Source organism: Phyllostomus hastatus, unplaced genomic scaffold, assembly GCF_019186645.2.
Source record: "Phyllostomus hastatus isolate PE091 unplaced genomic scaffold, TTU_PhHast_1.1 phas_contig_58, whole genome shotgun sequence".
Lineage (NCBI taxonomy): Eukaryota > Metazoa > Chordata > Mammalia > Chiroptera > Phyllostomidae > Phyllostomus > Phyllostomus hastatus.
Genome location: NW_025333916.1, coordinates 19,153,299 through 19,172,872, shown reverse-complemented (window position 1 = coordinate 19,172,872; position 19,574 = coordinate 19,153,299). Strand labels below are relative to the sequence as shown.

Below are 19,574 nucleotides of genomic sequence, written 5' to 3'. Positions count from 1 at the left end.
GGTATCCTGGGTTTTTTTAAAAAAGATGTTATTTATTTTTAGAGAGAGGGGAAGGGAGGGAGAAAGAGGAGGAGTGGAACATCAATGTGTGGTTGCCTCTCGTGTGCCCCCTATTGGGGACCCTGCCCGCAACCCAGGCATGTGCCCTGACTGGGAATCAAACCAGCAACACTTTGGTTTGCGGGCCCATGCTTAACCCACTGAGCTACACCAACCAGGGCAGTATCCTGTTTTTAACTCAAACTATACTTATAAAGCAAAATATTTGAACTTCAAATAGAATCTAACAAACTTTAATTCTCTGTCAAAAATGTCTATGATTTAATAATGAAAGTTTAATTAAAATATTTCGTAAAAAAGTATAAAAAACGATTTTATTAGATGAATTCATTTATTTGACACATTAAATTAGGCAAAGAAAAATATTTGCAACTACATAAAAAGAATCACATTCTCATACTACTTGAACAAACAGCAGTGGTCAAAAACAATGAATTGTGGAATGAATCCCAGGTTTAATTGCAAAAAACACCCTGTACAGAAAAACTTTAGGCTTCTAACTTCACTGAATCCAGTACTAAACGTGCTTCCTTATATTCCTCAGCTTCTTCCAACTCCTTTTCACTCTCCTAAAATGAAATATAGTAAAAGTAAGTTTATCCTTCTCAAACTTTAGTACTTTATTATTTACTCAAGTATTACAAACCATCAATGTAAATAGCTCAAAAATTAAAAGAAAAAGGCTTCCAAGCCTCATCTAAATATAGTGTAATTCCACAGGTTCTTTTCCCTGTAGTTTTTTTTTTTTTTTTACAGGTAAGAGAAGAAATAGGTTTGGTGTGGTCTCATTGTATATTTCTCATATCATAAGTGAAAATATGGTCATCTAAAGCTATTAACATTAAGTAATTGAATAAGAAGTTAAGAAAAATTTTTAAAAATGTATTCCTGTTTTGTCAACACATCATAATACAGAAGGGATTATTATTAATCATGGACTAAAAGCAAAAAACGATGACTTCTTAATGTGTTACATATATGAAAATTTAGACCAAAATAATTCCAAAGCTACTCACAATGACAAAGACGACTCGGGGATGATGCCAGAGTTAAGTATAATCTTTGAATTAGAAAAGTGAACTTCCTGCCTATTAATAAACATTATATATCCTCCCATAAGGAAACAAAATACTAACATTTTTCCTTTTTCAATATTTAAAGACTGAAATTTTCCTTCATAGTTTATATAAAAAGCTTTAATATATTATAGTGGCAACAGATAAATGAAATATTATCATCTAAGTTATTATGCATAGCCAATTTTGCTTGGTATTTAATAAATAAACAAGGCTATGGTCAGTAATTCAGGTCAGGTCAACGGAAGATGGAGATATACAAGCAGTTGCAGAGCAGAGGGAATAAAATGTGTATATTTATGTAATATAAAACTTAAAGCAAAAGGAGTAAGAATTTGCTTAATTCAGACTATAGGTAAGAATTTCTTAAACCTCTGCATTATACTTGTCTTTGTTCTCTATCAGTAAATATAAGCTCTTTGAGGGTAGAGATATTGCTGAATACATTCTCAAACACATCATCCAAAGAAAATATTATTTTTTTCAAGCAATTTCTATTCATTTCTTTGCTACTAGATTCATGAGAGAAAAAAATCATTCAAATTGTCAGGAAATACAGATGATGCTTCTGTCTCAAGTAATATTTTAATAGAGTAATTATTTCTTGCTTTCATCTACTCTTTATTTCAAAATCATAGCTTTGTTTTTGGCTGTTAAGGAAAGCAATCTCGCCTTTAAAAGGTTCCTATTGATAAATACAGGGTTCTACATCAAAATTACAGTAAAATGTGAATATTTCCCCCTTTCTCTCTCTACAGATTTAGTCTTAATGCTATTTTTGTGGGAAAACAAATCTCATTCTCCTTCAAAGAATATATATGATCACACTGAAAAAGCCTCACATTATTCTTGTTATATAAGGAACAACTATGAATCAGGAGACATCTGTGTAGCTAGCAATTAATATTAGCTCAAGAAATAGAAATATTAAATGAGATTAATAAATGTTAGAATTCATCAAATTACCATCCATATATATTCCAATTGGCTTGTATATAGTATTATGCTTTTTATTTCTTTTAGGACAGAAATAAGATGACTTAATTATTCTTAGAATTCTTTATAAAATGACTGCCACTGTATCACAAAGCATTTATAAAGCAAGTATAATAACAGTGTATCTAGCTCCAATTTAATGTAAGAGGACTATCTAGATCACAGGGTTTTTCTCTCAAATTAATTTAGGTTTAAATCTGAAAGAATTCCAGACCCTTTTTATTATGGTCCAAATTCATTTGACACATTTACGATTTTCTAAAATTTCAAACAATCTACTCACCTTCAATGTGTGAAAAAAAGATCTTCATGTATGAAAATCAAGTAATTCAAGATACTGGGGAACAATATTAGTACCATGAATACCTACCATGTTAACTCAAATATATTAAGTTTAAATAAACAGAAAAAACATACTGGACATAGTACTTTTACTGAAGGCATAATTTAAACCAAAATTTAAACTGCATTAATTATTCTGAATATATTGGTACCACTGGGTAAGTGAACAAAATATGTCACCAACTCGTTTTCACTGTAAAATATTTAAAAATGTTGATCTTTTATATCAGATTGAAAAAAATTTAAACATAAGACAGAGAATCTTTACTTACTAATATTTGCAGAAGATCAGCGTATGCCGCTTCCAACCTGCGCTGGCAATCTGGGATCATCATCCGGGACTCTTGCAGGATCTCTGCCTATAACAAGAATCTCTGTGAGACAGGCAGAAATGACAGAACTTATGTATTTAGCTTACACCTCTATAAATATCTAAAGTGATTCTTAGGAATCAGAAAACAATACAGATATGTAAAACAGTTCCATATTTTAATTTAATTTTTTTATTGACTGCTCTGAAAGCGAGAAGGAGAGATCTATTTTTGTTGTTTCACTCATTCATACATTCACTGGCTGATTCCTACATATGCCCTAATTGGGGGTTGAACCTGTAATCCCAGCACATCCAAACAACACTTAATTATTCCACTGACCCACCCAGCCAGGACTCAATATTTAATTTAAATTATGTTTATTAAAAGTCAGAATGACTATCATACTGTAAAATATACAAAGCACAAGTTTTAGATCTAAACCTTTTTGGTAACACCTTCTTGTGCTAAGTGAAAATTAACTGGAAAAGCTTTCCATAGAGCATTTATTTTAAAAGGCTATTTAAAATAAACTATTTCTCCTGCTGTCACAAAGCACCTTTATCCAAAATGGGATCAGCTGGTTATATAAATATCTCCTGCATCTTTTGAGTAATAAAGAAAAACACTGTTCAGATAATATCACATGGAGATAATTACTGCATGAAGAAAGTTATTGAGTTATTGATCACATCGTGTGCACACTGCAGGAGGTTCTCACTGAAAGACAGAGGGAAAGAAAAATGAAAAGCAAAGACCAGCAGGTTCATATTTTTGATGCTTATCATGCATAAAAAGTTATTACTTATCCTTGTGCTTCATTTTAGGAGACAGATTATTCTCCCCATGTAGTTTGAGCCAAATTACTAACCTAGCATCCCTCTGAATCTGAACTCCTGCCTCTTCCTACAGAAGACACCACAGAATTAAACACAGGACTATTTATTCCAACATATGTTTCTGGACTTAAAAATATTCAAAGCTCGACTATAACATATAAAATCATCGAAGAAAAAAAATCAAATCAATGACTCAGAGACCCAATCAATAAGGGGGTAAATAAGTTAGTTTCAGATATTGGATCTCAAAAAAGTCTTTTTCCTAAGGTAAACAGGAAGCCTTATTTCCTTAAAACTATTTTCAGAAAGAGACACAATGATCAATTAAGCATTTGTTTCCAAATACTCATGTGTGATCAAATACCTTTGGTTAAATGAGTACAAAAACCTGAACTTCTACTAAGATTAATTATCTAGCTCATATAAAATAAAAAGAAAGCATAACTTAATGGTAATTATAATGTATTTTAACAGAAACTTTAGTAAGTCCCAGCCCCAACAGTTTTGTCATAGCTCACACTGTAAACAAAATCAGAACTCTAATATACAACGATGCTCTCTCTGTCCATATTTTCTCAGGTGAAAAGCTACTACTGAACTTGTAATTCTTTTACTGATAAGACACAGGTTGAAAGTTTCAAATGTCGAACCATGACTTGACTTCACAGCCAAGCATACTATATATTTAATCACCACCCTTACATTATTTTTGTGTATCTGGTTAGTCTGAATCCATGTGAAAAATCAGTGGCAGGTACATTTCATTGGGTAAGCAATTCATATTTCTTCCCCTATAAATTTCCCCTATAGAAACTAAACAAGATAAAAGAAAGAATAGGTCAAACACATGACAAGCCAAATGTATACTTGTAAACTTTTTTAAAAAGCTTTAGTAAGTTGTCACTGAAATAAACTTTAAACAATGCTATCCAAAATAACTTCTGTTCATTATCATTTTATTCATTATTATAGAGCCAGAATCATCACTTATAGTTTATCAAAATGGGACTCTGAGTTAATGTGGGGCCAAAGATTAGTGTCTCCTGTACCCAGCCCCAATTCGTTCAATAAGCTTACTATATAGCTGCAGGACACCAGGTACAGGAGATACAAAAATGGAAAGAGAAGGTGTCCATCTTCCAATCCAGTATAAAAGCATAAACATAAAAACAAACATTTGACACTGCTTCTATAAGGCCATGTCAGAGGGAGCTGAAGGCTTCCAGTACAGTGATGACTATGATTTGGAATCCAAAATGACATCTCTTACAAGGCCATAAAGCATATATTTTACCTTGTAACAATGAATTACAACTGTCAGAAATAGTTTTAAAAGACAGTATATAAGGTGTGATTATACAGTAAAGACACCCCTCAAAATACTTTCACTACACTAAATGAGTATTACCTTTCAAAGTGTTCCTTTGGGAGGAAGTCACTCAAATGAATGGCATCTTTGTTTAAAATATCTGAGTAAACTGTCAGTTTATTCTAATGCTCACTATGACAAGACTGAGGTTAGGCCAGAGTCTTGATACAGAATGGGAAGTACAAGGAAGCTTAGGGGAACACAACAGGTTGAAGTCTTACTAATTTCTCATTGTTTTAAAAAAAATTACACTTTTTTGAGGATGTTATTTAGGTAAAATGGAAGTTAGAGGAAGCTTAGTAAGGCTCAGGTTATAACAATGAATAACAACTGAATTAAAATCTGATCAATTTCCTTTAAAATCAAACATATATAAATTGGAGGGAAGACACTCTAATTGGCAGATCGTCATCCCCCGCCAGCCCCAAGAAGAAGGGTTCTGTGAAATAATCTGGCCAACGTTAAATTCTTCTATCGCTTGATTGGCATAAGGATTCCAGCTTCTTTAATGATCCAGATCATTCTCACCTAGGGCTAGCTCTAACTATAATCTACAGATACTCCAACATTGGATGCTGGCTGCTCCTGAAACCAATGGTAACTGCCAAACTGAGCTCCAGAGAAGTTCAGAGATAACGGAACAATGATTATGGTTTTTTTTTATATTATGGTAAAATGGCAATGTGTTGATAAACATGTCGATAAATCCATTTGACAAAAAAAGAATGAAAATGGCAGCTATATAAGGTGATGGATTTGTTGAGTAGCTTGACTGCAGTGAATAGTTCACATTGTACACATACGTCAAATAAAATCAGGTTGCACATCTTAAATCTATATAATTTTAAACATTCACCCATACCTCAGTAAAACTGAGTGGGAAAAGATATAAAGATACTCTTGACAGAAAAACAGATGGAGAATCACAGAGTCAGAAAGGACATAGTGGTCATCTAGTCTAGTCTCAATTTACATATAAGAAAGTCAAGCCTCAGAGTGATTAGCTAGTTGACAGGGCCTGAGTTACAGCTGACGACATTGATTTCAACTCTTAGCATGTGAATTAGTGGTAGTGGTAGCCAGTCTCCACTATGGCCCCCAATGATCCTCATCTCCCGGAATTCTTGCCCTTGGGCAGCCACTTCCCATACCGAATTTGGGTTAGCCCTGTGTGACCAATGGAATGTAGTGGGGTGGGATTCTGAGACTGAAGATCTGAGATTAGGTCTTAAAAAGCCTTATAGTTTCCACATGGCTTCTTGGAATGCTTACTTTTGGGAGCCCTTCTCTCAAACTACAAGAAATTCATTTGACTTGTGTTTGAGGTTATTGCTGATTAATTAAAGATGTAAGAAGAATCCCATGGGTCAAAAATAATCTGGTTTCTTAAACTCTAACAATAGCAATAATTATTATTTTAAATATAAATGGTCTAGATTCACCAGCTAAAAGACAGACATTCACAGATTGGATCCAACTTTTTGGAGTCTACAAGAAACTCACTTCAAACAGAACAAAATAGATAGAAAATAAAAGGATGAAAAAAGACATGTCATGCATTAAACATTAAAAAAAGGAGTGGCTCTATTAATGTTGGATAAGTGGATAGACTTCAGAGCAAAAAAACTTAGGAAGAAAGAGCATTATTACACAATGATCAAATGATCAACCGCCAAGAAGACATAGTGATCCTAAATGTGTATGCACTAAACAAGATATTTTCAAAATACAGAAAACAAAAATTGATAAAATAAGGGTCAAATCCACAAATATATTTGGGGATTTCAATATCCCATAGAAGTACTAGACAAAAAGAAACCAGCAAAGAGATAAAAGAACTGAACAACGCCATCAACCAATAAGATCTAACTGACATTTATAGAAGATTCTACCTAAGAAAGTTAAATACAAATACTTTTCAAGCAGCCATGAAATATTCACAGCAATACAGTGCATACTGGGACAAATAACAACAACAACAACAACAAAACAAAATAAAAGGAGGACAAACAGAAAAATCTTTAAACTCTTAGAAGTTAAACAACATATTTCTAAGTAACCCATGGGTCCACAAGAAAGTCTCAATGGAAACAGAAATATATAGATAAGTGAAAATAAAAATATAACACATCAAGTTTTGCAGGATTCAGCTAAAGCAATGCTGAGAAATTTACAGCACTAAATGCTTACATTAGAAAAGAAGATGTCAAATTAAAAATCTAAGTTCTTAGTTCAGGAACTTAGAAAAGGAAGAACAAAATAATCCCAAAGCAAGTAGAAGGAAGAAAACAATAGAAATAAGATCTTAAACCAATTAAATTAAAAACAGAAAGACAACAGAAAAAGCAATGAAACAAAGAGATGACATTTTGAAAAAAATTGATAAACCTTTGTGAGAACAACAAAGATAAAGTAAGAAGGCACAAACCACCAGTATCAGTAGTAAAAAAGAGCACTACGGATCTTGCAACCATTAAAAGGAGAAAAAAATACTACAAACAATTTTATAATATTCTTCATGATGCTCCTGATTTTAACAACTTAGAAGAAATGGAAATCACTAAAACTCAGCTGATAACCTGAATAATTCTATGATCATTAAATAAATTAAATTTGTAACTTAAAAGTGCTTGAAAAAGCAAATCACTAAAACTCAAGTGATAACCTAAATAGTTTTATAATCAAACACCTTGAATTTGTAATTAAAAAGTTCCTGAAAAAGAACTCTCCAAGCTCAGATTGTTCCACTGGACAATTTTATCAAATATGTAAAGAAGAAATTAGTACCAATTTTACACAGATCCTTCAAGAAAAAAGGAGGGAACATTTCCCAGCTCATTTTATAAAACTAGTATTAACCTGATGCCCATACCAGACAATAGCAGTGTTAAAATGAAAACTACAGATCATTATGTCCCATAAACTTAAGATGCAAAAATGCTCAAAAAAAAAAAATCCGCAAATTGAATCCAGCAACATACAGAAAGAATTAAACACCATCGATCAAGTGATCAAGAAGATATTCAAAAGACAAGACCTTTCTTCTGCTCCTAGACAGTGAAGACTCCATATGTTGAGCCTTGCAGCAAAAATAGTCTTGGGGACTTATATCACTGCCAGGAAGGGAGGATGTATGGATGGTGACCATTTGGCAAAAACCTACCAAGGTTGGGTCTTGGTGCAATCACTGACCAGTTCTGTTGTCTGATACTTTCCTTAAGCATAAAGGCAATGTGTTACCAGAAAGGCTATGGAGTCTGGGTTTTGCCTATAGGTGCGTGAGGAACTCTTAAAAAAGATTCCAAAATTTTTTAAAAAAATTATGTAGGCCTGGTTCGATATCTGAAAATCAGTCTGTGTAATCTACAATATTACTGGCCAAATAAGAAAATCCATATGGATCTTATCAAATGACATGGAAAAAGCATTCGATAAAATTCAGCACCCATTCATGACAAAAAAATTAACAAACTAGGGATAGAGGGAAACTTCCTCAACTTAAAAAAGACTACCTACAAAAAAACCCACCACTAACATTATACTTCATTATAAAAGACTAACTGCCACCTACTTGATATTGGAACAAAGTAACAACATCAGCTCTCACTCACCACTCTTATTCAACACTGTACTGTAATATCTAGCCAGAGCAAATAAGGCAAGGGGAAAAAAAGACACACGGATTGAAAAGAAATAAAGTTGTCCCTAACAGCAAATGACATGATTGTCTATGTGGCCATGATGGTCTATACATTGTCTACGTTTTGTCAGAAGGAATCTATTTTAAAAATCCTAGAATAAGTGAGTTCAGTAAGGTTGCAGGATATAAGACCAACACACAAAAAACTGGTAGTACTTCTTTACCTAACAAGTACTGTTTATGTGGAAACGGAAACTAAGAACAGCACACTTACAATAGCTTCAAAGAAAATGAACTACTCAGGTATAAATCTAACAAAACCTAGCCCTGGCTGGAGTAGCTCAGTGGATTGAGCTCGGGCTGCGAACCAAAGTGTTGCAGGTTCAATTCCCAGTCAGGGCACATGCCTGGGTTGCAGGCCACGGCCCCCAGCAACCGCACATTGATGTTTCTCTGTTTCTCTCCCCCACCCCTCCCTCCCTTCCCTCTCTAAAAATAAATAAATAAAATCTTAAAAAAAAAGGTTACATACTGTGTGATTCCATTCCATGTTATATAACATTCTTGCAAAAGTGTTAATTATTTAGAATTTAGGGGAGGGAAGAACAGGGGTAATAAAGAGTAATAAAGAGGCAGCATAAGGTAGTCTTGTGATGGAACTGTTCTCCATCTTAACTGCAGTGGTAGTTACACATGCTGTACATGTGATAGAGCTACACACATGTGTACTGAACAGTACTGTACATGTGTATAGAACTACACACACACACACACACACAATTACAACTAGTGAAATGTAAATAAGCTCTATGGTGTACCAATGTCAGTTTTATGGTTTGGATATTGTAATACAATTATGCAAAATGCTAACATTATGGGAGGAATAGTGAAGGGTGTATGAGACATCCCTAAACACTTTTTGTAACTTCCCATGAATTTATAACAAAAAACAAAAAAGAAAATATACAAATGAAATACTATTCATACACCTGCGTACACACACCAAGAGACAATAATATTTTCTTGCACCACTGAATGGACTTTACATAGTATTTTTACTCTTGAAAAAGAGTAAAAATTCTGGTATTTCTTACAGAATCAGCCTTGTAAGAGACCCTAAGGCAAATCTTCTTTGTAGACTATTAGCCTATTAGTATCTTCTTTAGCCTATTATTTTCCATTTATTTAATTAAAAAAGTTTCCCCTTCATTTTTAGGAAAACATAAATCAAACTGACTATTAACTCATGTTTCAAGTAAATCAGAAAAAAATGTGTGTGTATCTTTCTCAAAAAGATAAATTTCACAAAATTTCAACTGTATATATATAATAATTGCAAAATTTTTTAGAAATCTTGGTGGGAAAATGGTTACCAGTTTATCTCTTCCAAAAAGTTATCTATCTATCTATCTATCTATCTATCTATCTATCTATCTATCTATCTAGAGAAGGAGAGGGTGGGAGAAACAGAGGAAGACAAACATCAATGTGTGGTTGCCTATCAAGTGCTCCCTACTGGGGACCTGGCCTGCAACCCAGGCCTGTGCCCTGACTGGGAATCAAACAGATGACCCTTGGGTTTCCAGCCCGAGTTCAATCCACTGAGCTATACCCAGTTTCTCTCTTTAATACTGTTTCTGGAAAACACCAAATGAATCAACCTTAGAGATGTTTGACTGTCATTACTGCCAATCATTTCTGTTCCTGGGTAAGTTAAAAAAAAAAAAAAAAAGACCAGAGTATCTTCCCTGGTTGAAGGCAAAATCGTCTATATCCATCCCTAAATGCGGGATGAGGAGAGTGAAGAAGTATATTATAAGTAGAGAGCTAAAATCAATTTGGGCAGACTTCCAATTAAGATGGTGCCATAGGCAGACATGGCTTGCCTCTTTGCACAACTACATCAAAATTACAATGAAAATATAGAACAACCATCACTCAGAACCGTCGAATGGAAGTCTGACAATTACAGAATTAAAGAAACCACACCCATCCAGACTGGTAGGAGGGGCACAATGCAGAAGAGGTTGGTCCCACACCCACAGGTGGTGGATAAAAATTCAGGAGGGATATCTTGGGAGTGAGGAGTCCCAGACCCACAGCAGGCTCCCCAGCCCAGGGGTCCAGTGCCAAGAAGATAAGTCCCCACAACTTCTAGTGGCAAAAACCAGTGGGACTGAGTCAGTGGAAGAAACTTCTGGAGCCCCAAGCAGTTCCTCTTAAAGAACCCACACACAGACTCATCTACTGAGGCTCACTCCGTATGAGCTCCCACACTGGAGTAGCAGATTGAAAGGCACCAGTGGCATACTGGGAGAAACTGAAGTGTCTGGCATCAAGGTGAGCAGAGGCCACTGCCCCTTTGCTAAATCCTCCCCCCACAGAGCTGGTAAGTTGGTGCTATGTCTGAAACTCCATCAACCTAACACTGACCCACCTTGGAGATCCCCAGAGACTCTGCCCCACCCAACTTATGGGCCCGCCCAAGCTGCTTTTCCATAGAAAGGCTGGTCTTGATTTAGGCTTCACAACTTCCTAAATCCTTTAAAAAAAGCAACAGCTGGCTTCAGTGAGCCCCGGGCCAGGGACTAGCTGCAGCCAGATTAGATTCACAGTTTGACTTGGCCTGGGAATCTCTAAGCCGTCTCTTGGAGAAGTAGCAGATTTCTCAGATTGTTTTATAGCTCAGGAAGGGTGGCTCCAGGCAAAACACAAGAGGGGGCTGAACTTGACCTGTACCACTGCACCACCTGGGGAAATCCCAGGGCCAGCGCACCCACTGAACAGCTACAGACTACATTGGAGAACTACCACCCTACCCTTCTATTGCTGATTCTCCACAGAGGAACGAGGCTGGTGGTCAGTGGTCACAGCCAGTCCTTGCAGCTGACTGGCCTGAGTAAATCCCTCCTATTGATCTGCCAACAACAACCAAGGCTCAACTACAAGAGGAGGGTATACTCAGACCACATGAAGAGCACACCTTGAGTACCTACCTTGGGTGACAGCAATAAAATATAATAATAAAAAAAAACCAAAAAACAAAATAAAATAAAAATCAATTTGGGCAATATTTGGATGTTGTGTAATACTGCTTAGCCGGAAAAGAAAGATAGCAGAATAACTCTGACTACTGGTATTTTGGCCTATTAGGGTCCTGAAATGTCTTACTTTTTTGTGAAAAGAACCAAAATTAGAAACAGAGGCACAGATACATGGGACAGATTGACAGCTGTCAGAGGGAAGGGGGTAATTGGGTGGAAGAAGGTTAAGGGATTAGCCAAAGAATAATATGCATATCCCATAGACACAGACAACAGCAAAGTGATAGCTAGAGGGAAGTGGGGGCAATGGTTACGGGCAGGGGAGGTAGGCAAGTGGGGGGGCCAGGTATGGGGACATCTGTAATAGCACAACCAATAAAAATAAAGTAGAAATAAATACATAAATAAATAAAAAATAAAAGAACCAAAGTTAGGCCTAGTCCAGGAAAAGCCAATTTTGGAAATCAATTTCAGGTAAGAAGTTTGGTACAAACTGACAGATAGCATCATAAGCGTGTGTTATAAAACAGAAACAGGGCTAGTTCAGAAGATCCAGGAAAACCAGAGCAAAATGAATCCAAGTAAGAGAAGAGTCAAGATAGTGAGGAATGGCTGAGGATAGTATTTAACTCAGAAGAAGAGGAAATACAGGCAGAGGGGTAGAGAACCCACAAAATGCAGCATTTGGCTTCTTTGGTATTTTCTATGAGGGACTCAGCAAATGTCAAGAGATTGTTACAGGGTGCAGCCTAGAGGGGGAACCCCAAATGGGCATTTGAAATGGGTCCAGAACTTAAGGTGTCCAGATTTTAAGATGTCTCCAACTCACCCCCCTCCACGGTGTGGGTTGGGGGAAGGGACAAATGGAGCGGGGCCATTGAGATCTGTTTTGCATAGCAACAGCCTTGCAGCTACCCTCTGGTGTGGTCATTTAACATATCTATAGCCTTTGGCTGGTCGCTTAGATATGTTAAATAGCTGTGATCATCTCTGAGCCAGGGGAATGGAAGTAACTTCCCCACCAAGACGTGACTGGGGGCAGATCCCCCAAGCTACAGCGCCTGCGCCTGCGCCTGCGCCTGCGTGGGAGCTCGGAGAAGATTGGCTCCAGGACATGGGGCCACACCTGCCCAGACTCATGATGGCAGCCCAGTAAAGCTGGAAGGATATGAATTCTGGCATGTGAAGCTGAGTGTGGGAGGAGTCGGAAATGAGGCTGCAGAGGAAGATTGGCTGAGGGGATTTAAAACCCAGACTTGGCGGCCATTAGGGGAGAGAACCATGCGGCTTTAGCAGAATAGGGAGGACCTCAGCCATTGAGGGAGAACCATGCTGCTTTAGGAAGGAGAACCATGCGCAGCCCTGAGAGAGAGAACCACGAGGCCTGGACAGAGCGGGGACCCCCACAGCTTTAGAAGGGGAACCACCACCTGGTTTTAGCAGAGATCCCAGCGACTCCGCTGAGGGTGCGGGGAACCCAGGGAGGTCTCCCAGTCGAGATGGAGTATTAACTGGGAAGAACCAGAGGACTGCCTGAGCCATGGACTTCTATTTCCTTTCCTGAGATACGGTACTCAGGACTGGGCAAAGGGGGGAAGGAAGGAAGGACTGTGTCTGTTTGTGGGTGTTTTAAGGGACTTTAGGATTTTTGATGAAGACATTAGGTCACTACTTGAAGTCTGTATAGCATTAAATAAACATTTCCTTTCCTTTTCACGAATCTCTGGCATTGAGAGACGTCTTTCCTAGGGCGGCGGACATAACGGACCTGGGGCCTTCTTTCAATAATAGTATATTGTCTCAGGCCCCCCTTGTTGTGTTCTGTAACAAGATCACTACAGCTGTGAAGTCCTAGGCAACCAAGAATAGGGCTTCTGGCAATGCAACTCCCACTTCATATAATAAAAAACATGAATGGCCAGCCACAGTATATCTAAAGCTAGGGAAAGAAAAATGAAAAAAGCATGTGGGTTGGGCTAAAGATAGGTTTCATGAGATTCTAAAACAAAATTGCAATTATTACTGTGTACACTGCAGATTGACAATAGCAAACAGAAAAATGTATTTTTCTGTAAATAGATATGATATGGTATTTTTGAATATGACTATTAGGTTAATTAAGAATCTAAGAAATTATGTTATAAAACATGACCACCTTGGCAAAAGAATTTTAACTTGACTGAGTGTAAAAAGAACTTTTAAACAAAAAAAATTTCCCTTTTATATCTGAGTATGTAATCAATATAATGAGTAAGTATACAATATCTTAAAATAACAATAATGGAATTCAATAGAGTTAATCCTTACTATCAAGTAGTCATTCTTTTGAAAGATGATCAGTGTATAAATATAAATGAAGTCCTGGCTGGTGTAGCTCAGTGGGTTGAGCACGGGCTGCAAACCAAAGGGTTGCTGGTTCGATTCCTAGTCAGGGCACATGCCTGGGTTGTGGGCCAGGTCCCCAAGTAGGGGGTGTGTGAGAGGCAACCACACATTGATGTTTCTCTCCCTCTCTTTCTCCTTCCCTTCTCTGTCTCTAAAAATAAATAATAAAATCTTAAAAATATATATATATGAAATATGTATATAAAGATAAATGTTAAAATAAATGAAATAATCTGTGATATTATTTGTAACATTTTATTCAGAAAGGGAACACATTTATTCCCTACTCCATGTAAAAGTCCTATTCTAACTATATGACTAATTAAAAATAGATTATTGGTGATGAAAAGAACAGAGCTAAGAAAGAACTAAATGAAGTCACTAACTACACAACTGGAAAAATCAGCGTGATGGAGTCCAAGAAAGACCTGGATGAAATAAAGTTACATACACTATTGTTATGTTTCTCATTAGATGTGAGAAAACAATAGAGGCATTCAAGTGAGGGAGGTACAAAAGTGTTGTGAACATGTGTACAAGTATATATTTTAAAAGCATTTAATCATAATTTTAAGAATCAAAAAGTTACAATCCATATGTAAATCTTAGGAAGATTTGTAAGATCTGAAGAACAGTTAGTTTATAAAGTCAACATATTCAGGGACATATATCTATACATATTGTCAAATCTTCCCCAATTTATTAATATCTGACACATGTCATGTTATACCACACACAAAGAAAGACAGGCTCTCCTAGAAGCTCAAGAAAATATGAAGATTCTCTTCCTAGGTAGCTAGGGGAAAATGTTTCAGGTGCCAATGTATTCCTTTTGCATCAAATGAAGCTACTACCTACAGAAAAATCCACTTTAAGTGATAAATTTTGCAAAATTAAGTCTGGATTAAGTGTACACTATTACCATTTGTAACATAATTTACATGGTGAAAACCACTGAGAAGTCATAAAGCTAATTTTAAAAAATAAGTCTTGAGATTAATCTATATAAGCTTGTTCATACTCTCCTTTTCCCTAGAGTCATCTAGATTTTATTGTAAATGCACTGGGCATTGGACTTTAAAGGAGAAGGGATCCAATGTATATTTTGAAGAGATCAACCTAGGTGTTGTGGTAGGAAAGGAATAGAAGGTGTCAAGAGACAAAAGATATGCCAACTAGGCTTTTGCAATAGTACACAGGCAAGAGATGATAGTGGACTGGACTAGAATAGTGGCAGTAGAGAAAGAAATAGAGGGAATAAGAAATAGGACTTGGTGTTATTATATGTGGTTATTAGAAAGAGAGAGAAGTATCAAGAAGGGACCCACTAAATTTTTGGCTCAGGTATCTGGATGGGTGGAAGTAATCATATACTGAGAGGAGGAAAATAAGAGAAGGAATAGCTTTTTATTTGTGGGGAGTGGGTTGAGTTGAGGGAAGACCAGAATTTTTACTTTGGACACCCATGAGGATATGTGAAGCAGGTGACTACCTAAGTATATATCTGAAGTAATCACAGAGATATAAATGTGGAAGATACTGGCACTGAAATGAATGCAAAATAAGCATGAATCTGAGTAGTTTTGTTTTGTTAGTGGTTTTAATTCTATGACTAAAAGAGTACCTGAAACTGTATTTGTCAATAAATATGTTGAATGAATGAATGAAGGGGCATTAAAATGGTACTTAAAGTTAAAGGAGAGTAAGAGATTACCCAGAAAGGGATTTCAGAACTTTTTTCAAAAAGATTTTATTTATTGATTTTTAGAGGGAAAGGGAGGGAGAGAGAGAAGGAGAGAAACACTGACGTGTGGTTGCCTCCCATGTGCCCCCAACTGGGGACCCAGCCCACAACCCAGGCATGTGCCCTGACTGTGAATGGAACCAGTGGCTCTCTGGTTCACAGGCTGGCACTCAATCCACTGAGCCACACTAGCCATGGCAGGGGTTTTAGAACTTTTAAAGATTTAAAAAAACGTGTGTATGTGTGCATGTGGGGGGTGTAGGTAGGTAGGTGTAGAGGAGGAGGGAGAGTTTCAGTAAAGAGAACTGAGGAATAATAGCATGTTATAGAAGGAAAACTAGGATGCTATTCTATCAAAGATGCCCACATAAAAGAGTGTTTCAAAAATAGAGTGGTCACTTCTGTCAGATGCTATTTCGGTTATATAAGATGAGGGAAAGGAAGTGATAACAGTGCACTAGTGGTTGTAACAAGGCTAGGGCACATAATCCACCCTAACATGAAGGAAGGTGGTATGGGTACAGATGTCGGGAAGAAGATAGATTTTGTGGTGGGAATATGAGGAAATACCACTGATAGCCTCTTTTCTCTCAAGGAATTATGAAACAAGTGTCAGACGAGAATGAATATTCAGTAAATGCTATGATGGGGGTAAATAAGGTATTATGGGAGCACAGAGGAGAGGCGCCTAACTTAACATTGACACAGAGTGTAGGGGAGGTTTAAAGGATGAATAGGAATTAATAAGGAGAGGGTAGATAGAAGGAGTAGGAAGAGCACCCCAGACCTGTGCAAATATCTCAAAAGCAAATGAGAAAGGGCATGTTCAGGAAACTGAAAGGCAGAACCTAAGAAGTCCAGGTAGGGACAAGCAAGAGATGAAGTTGGAGAGATAAACAGGTATCAAAATCAAGAAAAGCCTTGTATGCAATGCTAAGGAAACTAAACTTTGTTATTAAGATAATCAGAAGTAGCTACTGAAAAGTATAGAATATATTTTATTTTGGTGGTCTTCACATCAGTTTAGGGTGTAAAGTAAAATTAAGTCATTTTTACATTTAATATCTAAAAGTGGAGAGGCAGCATAGCTTAATGGTTAAGAGTACAAATTCCAGAGCCAGAATGCCTGTGTTCAAAATGCTACTTAGTAGTTGTGTGACCTTGGGCAAGTTATTTAACCTGTGTTTCAGTTTCCTCATTTTTAAGTGGAGGTTTTTAACAGTAAAGGAATAATCGAACCTTCTCAGAGAGCTGTTAATACATTAGTTAATATGGTATTCTGTACATGTTAGCTATTTTCATTTAAGATATAATTTTACCTGCTTTTTAATGGCATAATTTTCACCATCTTCGGCTTTCATTTTTTCAATCTTTTCTTCTTGTTGTTTTGCTTCTTTTTCATACATCATTTTTTCTTTAGCCAATCTATAAAAAGATGAAAAATGTTTTAGAGAATTAACCCTCTCTAGTAAATAGACTGCAAGAAATAAAGAAACTATATAAATACAAAACACACCTAAAATAAAAAAGTATATGTACTAGATGGGGAGTAGGGTAGAAGAAAAATATTTTAGTCACTGATATATGATCATCTTGCCCTTACGTCCTACACCTGCCTAAAGCAAGTGCAATCTATCAAAACATGCAATTCTTAAATTTTTAATTAAAAACATATCCCATTATAATTGTATTACAATGTAAAAAACAACATTTAAAATTATTATGTACTAACATTTCTATTTTTTTGTAATCCTCACCTAAGGGTATATTTATTGATTTGAAAGAGAAAAAGAGTGAGAGTGAGAGAGCGAGAGAAAGAGAAACAGAGATCAGTTGTCTCCCATATGCACTGGAGACTGAACCTGCAATCTGGAAAAATGCTGTGACCGGGAACGAAACCTGAAACTTTTTGGTGTGCAGGATGATGCTCCAACCAACTGAGCCACCCAGTCAGGACTGTCCTGCCTTGTTTTTTTTAATATATGTTTTCCAAACTTTTACACATGTACTTGAAACAATCTAATGTAAAAGCTCCGCCTACTGGAACAAAAAAAAAAAATCAGTATATTGCATGTCAAATCCAAAACAAAGAAAGATTAAATTATTTTCAACAACATAGTTTGACAAGTATTTACTGTACATGTAATTTTATGCACAACCTTCCTGTGCAAGGAGCTGGGAGAGTTTAGACATGGTTCTTTCATGGGCAAGTGGTAGAAACAAACAAGTATTTATTTACTAATGCAGAAAAAGGTACTGCTATCGATCAGGAAGATTTCCAACAATAAAGAATAAAACAATACAAAGTGCTACTGATTATTCCTTGGATAACCAAAATTCAATTAATGATAATAGTTCTATCCCTCCTAATTCTGATTAAATAAATTGTAATATAAAAGAAAAGAAAAGTTCAAGAAAACACTAACATTCCCATATTGACATTATCTAGATAGCAGGAAAAAAGCTCTCATAGTCCATACACATTAAGAGCAGCTTTCTCTATCTGGCTTGCTTACGTCTCTAGACCTGTGTTGCTAGGATGAAAAATAAAAATCATATTAGAGCATGACTTTTGGCTGATCATCTGCAATGAAAATTTTATCAAAACGTGATTTAATTTTCATATTCTAATACGTTAATATAAGTTTGCAAATCTAAAAAAAACCCTTTTATCATACTACCTGGAAGAGTTTTAAGTCAGATCATAAATCTGGATTTAAATCACCACATAAACTACACACTAAATATTAAACTATTAAAATACTCTAGTTTGGAATTTTGAGGTGTTCAAGGCAAGGACCATCCTGTGCCTCATAATCTTGTGTTACTGACATAGATAGAAAGACTACAACAAAATGTTAACAGCATTTACTGTAGAATATTACGTGGCATTCCAACACTCATCATGAAATACCTCAAGCAAAAAACCAAACCACAAGACAGGCATAATTTTTATGTTGCCATGAATATACAAAGGATATTCAAACAAATAACAATGAGCACTTGGGAAACTAGTATTGAGGAAAAAGCCCTAAAACTAAGGATTGATTTGGGATAGGGAAGGTTAGGTGGTTGGTTAATAGGGAGGCTTTCATTTTATGCTTTTCAATAAAGTTTGAGGGTTTTTTTCCCCCATGTATAAGTATTACTTTTATCAGAAAAGTTAGATGCTAATGATTATCTGAGTGGCACGATTTTGAATGATTTTAAAATTTGCTAGTTACTCTGTCATCTATATTTTTAAAATTCTATGGAGGAATGCAAAATTCAATTAGAGAGATACCTGAATATATATAATTCTCTAAACACTGCCCTCCTCTGCACGTTTTGCAAACATTTTAAGTTAAAAAAACAAGTATAAATAAAAAGTCATAATTTATTATATTTTAAAGGCATATTAACTAGAAATGTTTTCCATTAGTTTTGGAAACCCATACCTCACAGAGAAACACAGCAACTTCATATCTGGCCAAGATGGAAGCATAGGTAGACACATTGTGCCTCCGTGCGTAACCAAAATAAGGATACAAAAATCTAGAAACAAACAAACAAACAAACAAAACAACCAGTACTGACAGAAAATTGAACTGTATGGAAGTCCGACAACCAAAGAGTTAAAGTAGACACATTCATCCAGACCAGTAGGAGGGGTAGAGCCCAGCGGCCAGGTGGAGACCGGTCACTGCAAAAAAAGCTGTGGCTGGCAGACCCCGGGGGCATGTGTGCCGGCAGCGGGCAGACCCAGCAAGGTGACAATTACGGAGTGGG

The 19,574-nt window shown here is 36.2% G+C and overlaps 1 protein-coding gene across 2 annotated transcripts in view; it reads right to left on the bottom strand.

Annotated features, from left to right (window-relative positions):
- Positions 1-372: 372 nt before the first annotated feature.
- Positions 373-19,574, bottom strand: part of TBCA (tubulin folding cofactor A) — a 76,785-nt gene continuing 57,583 nt past the window's right edge. Inside the window, exons 1-4 of one of the 2 annotated variants that reach the window (XM_045848164.1) lie at positions 19,244-19,284; positions 17,126-17,231; positions 2,747-2,833; positions 373-629 (exon numbers count right to left, since the gene is read on the bottom strand). In XM_045848164.1, coding sequence (XP_045704120.1) covers positions 549-629; positions 2,747-2,833; positions 17,126-17,231; positions 19,244-19,269 — 300 coding nt within the window. In that variant the 5' untranslated portion in view covers positions 19,270-19,284 and the 3' untranslated portion in view covers positions 373-548. Of the gene's footprint in view, positions 630-2,746; positions 2,834-17,125; positions 17,232-19,243; positions 19,285-19,574 lie in introns of those variants that run through there. The other variant, XM_045848165.1, reaches the window with a different exon arrangement.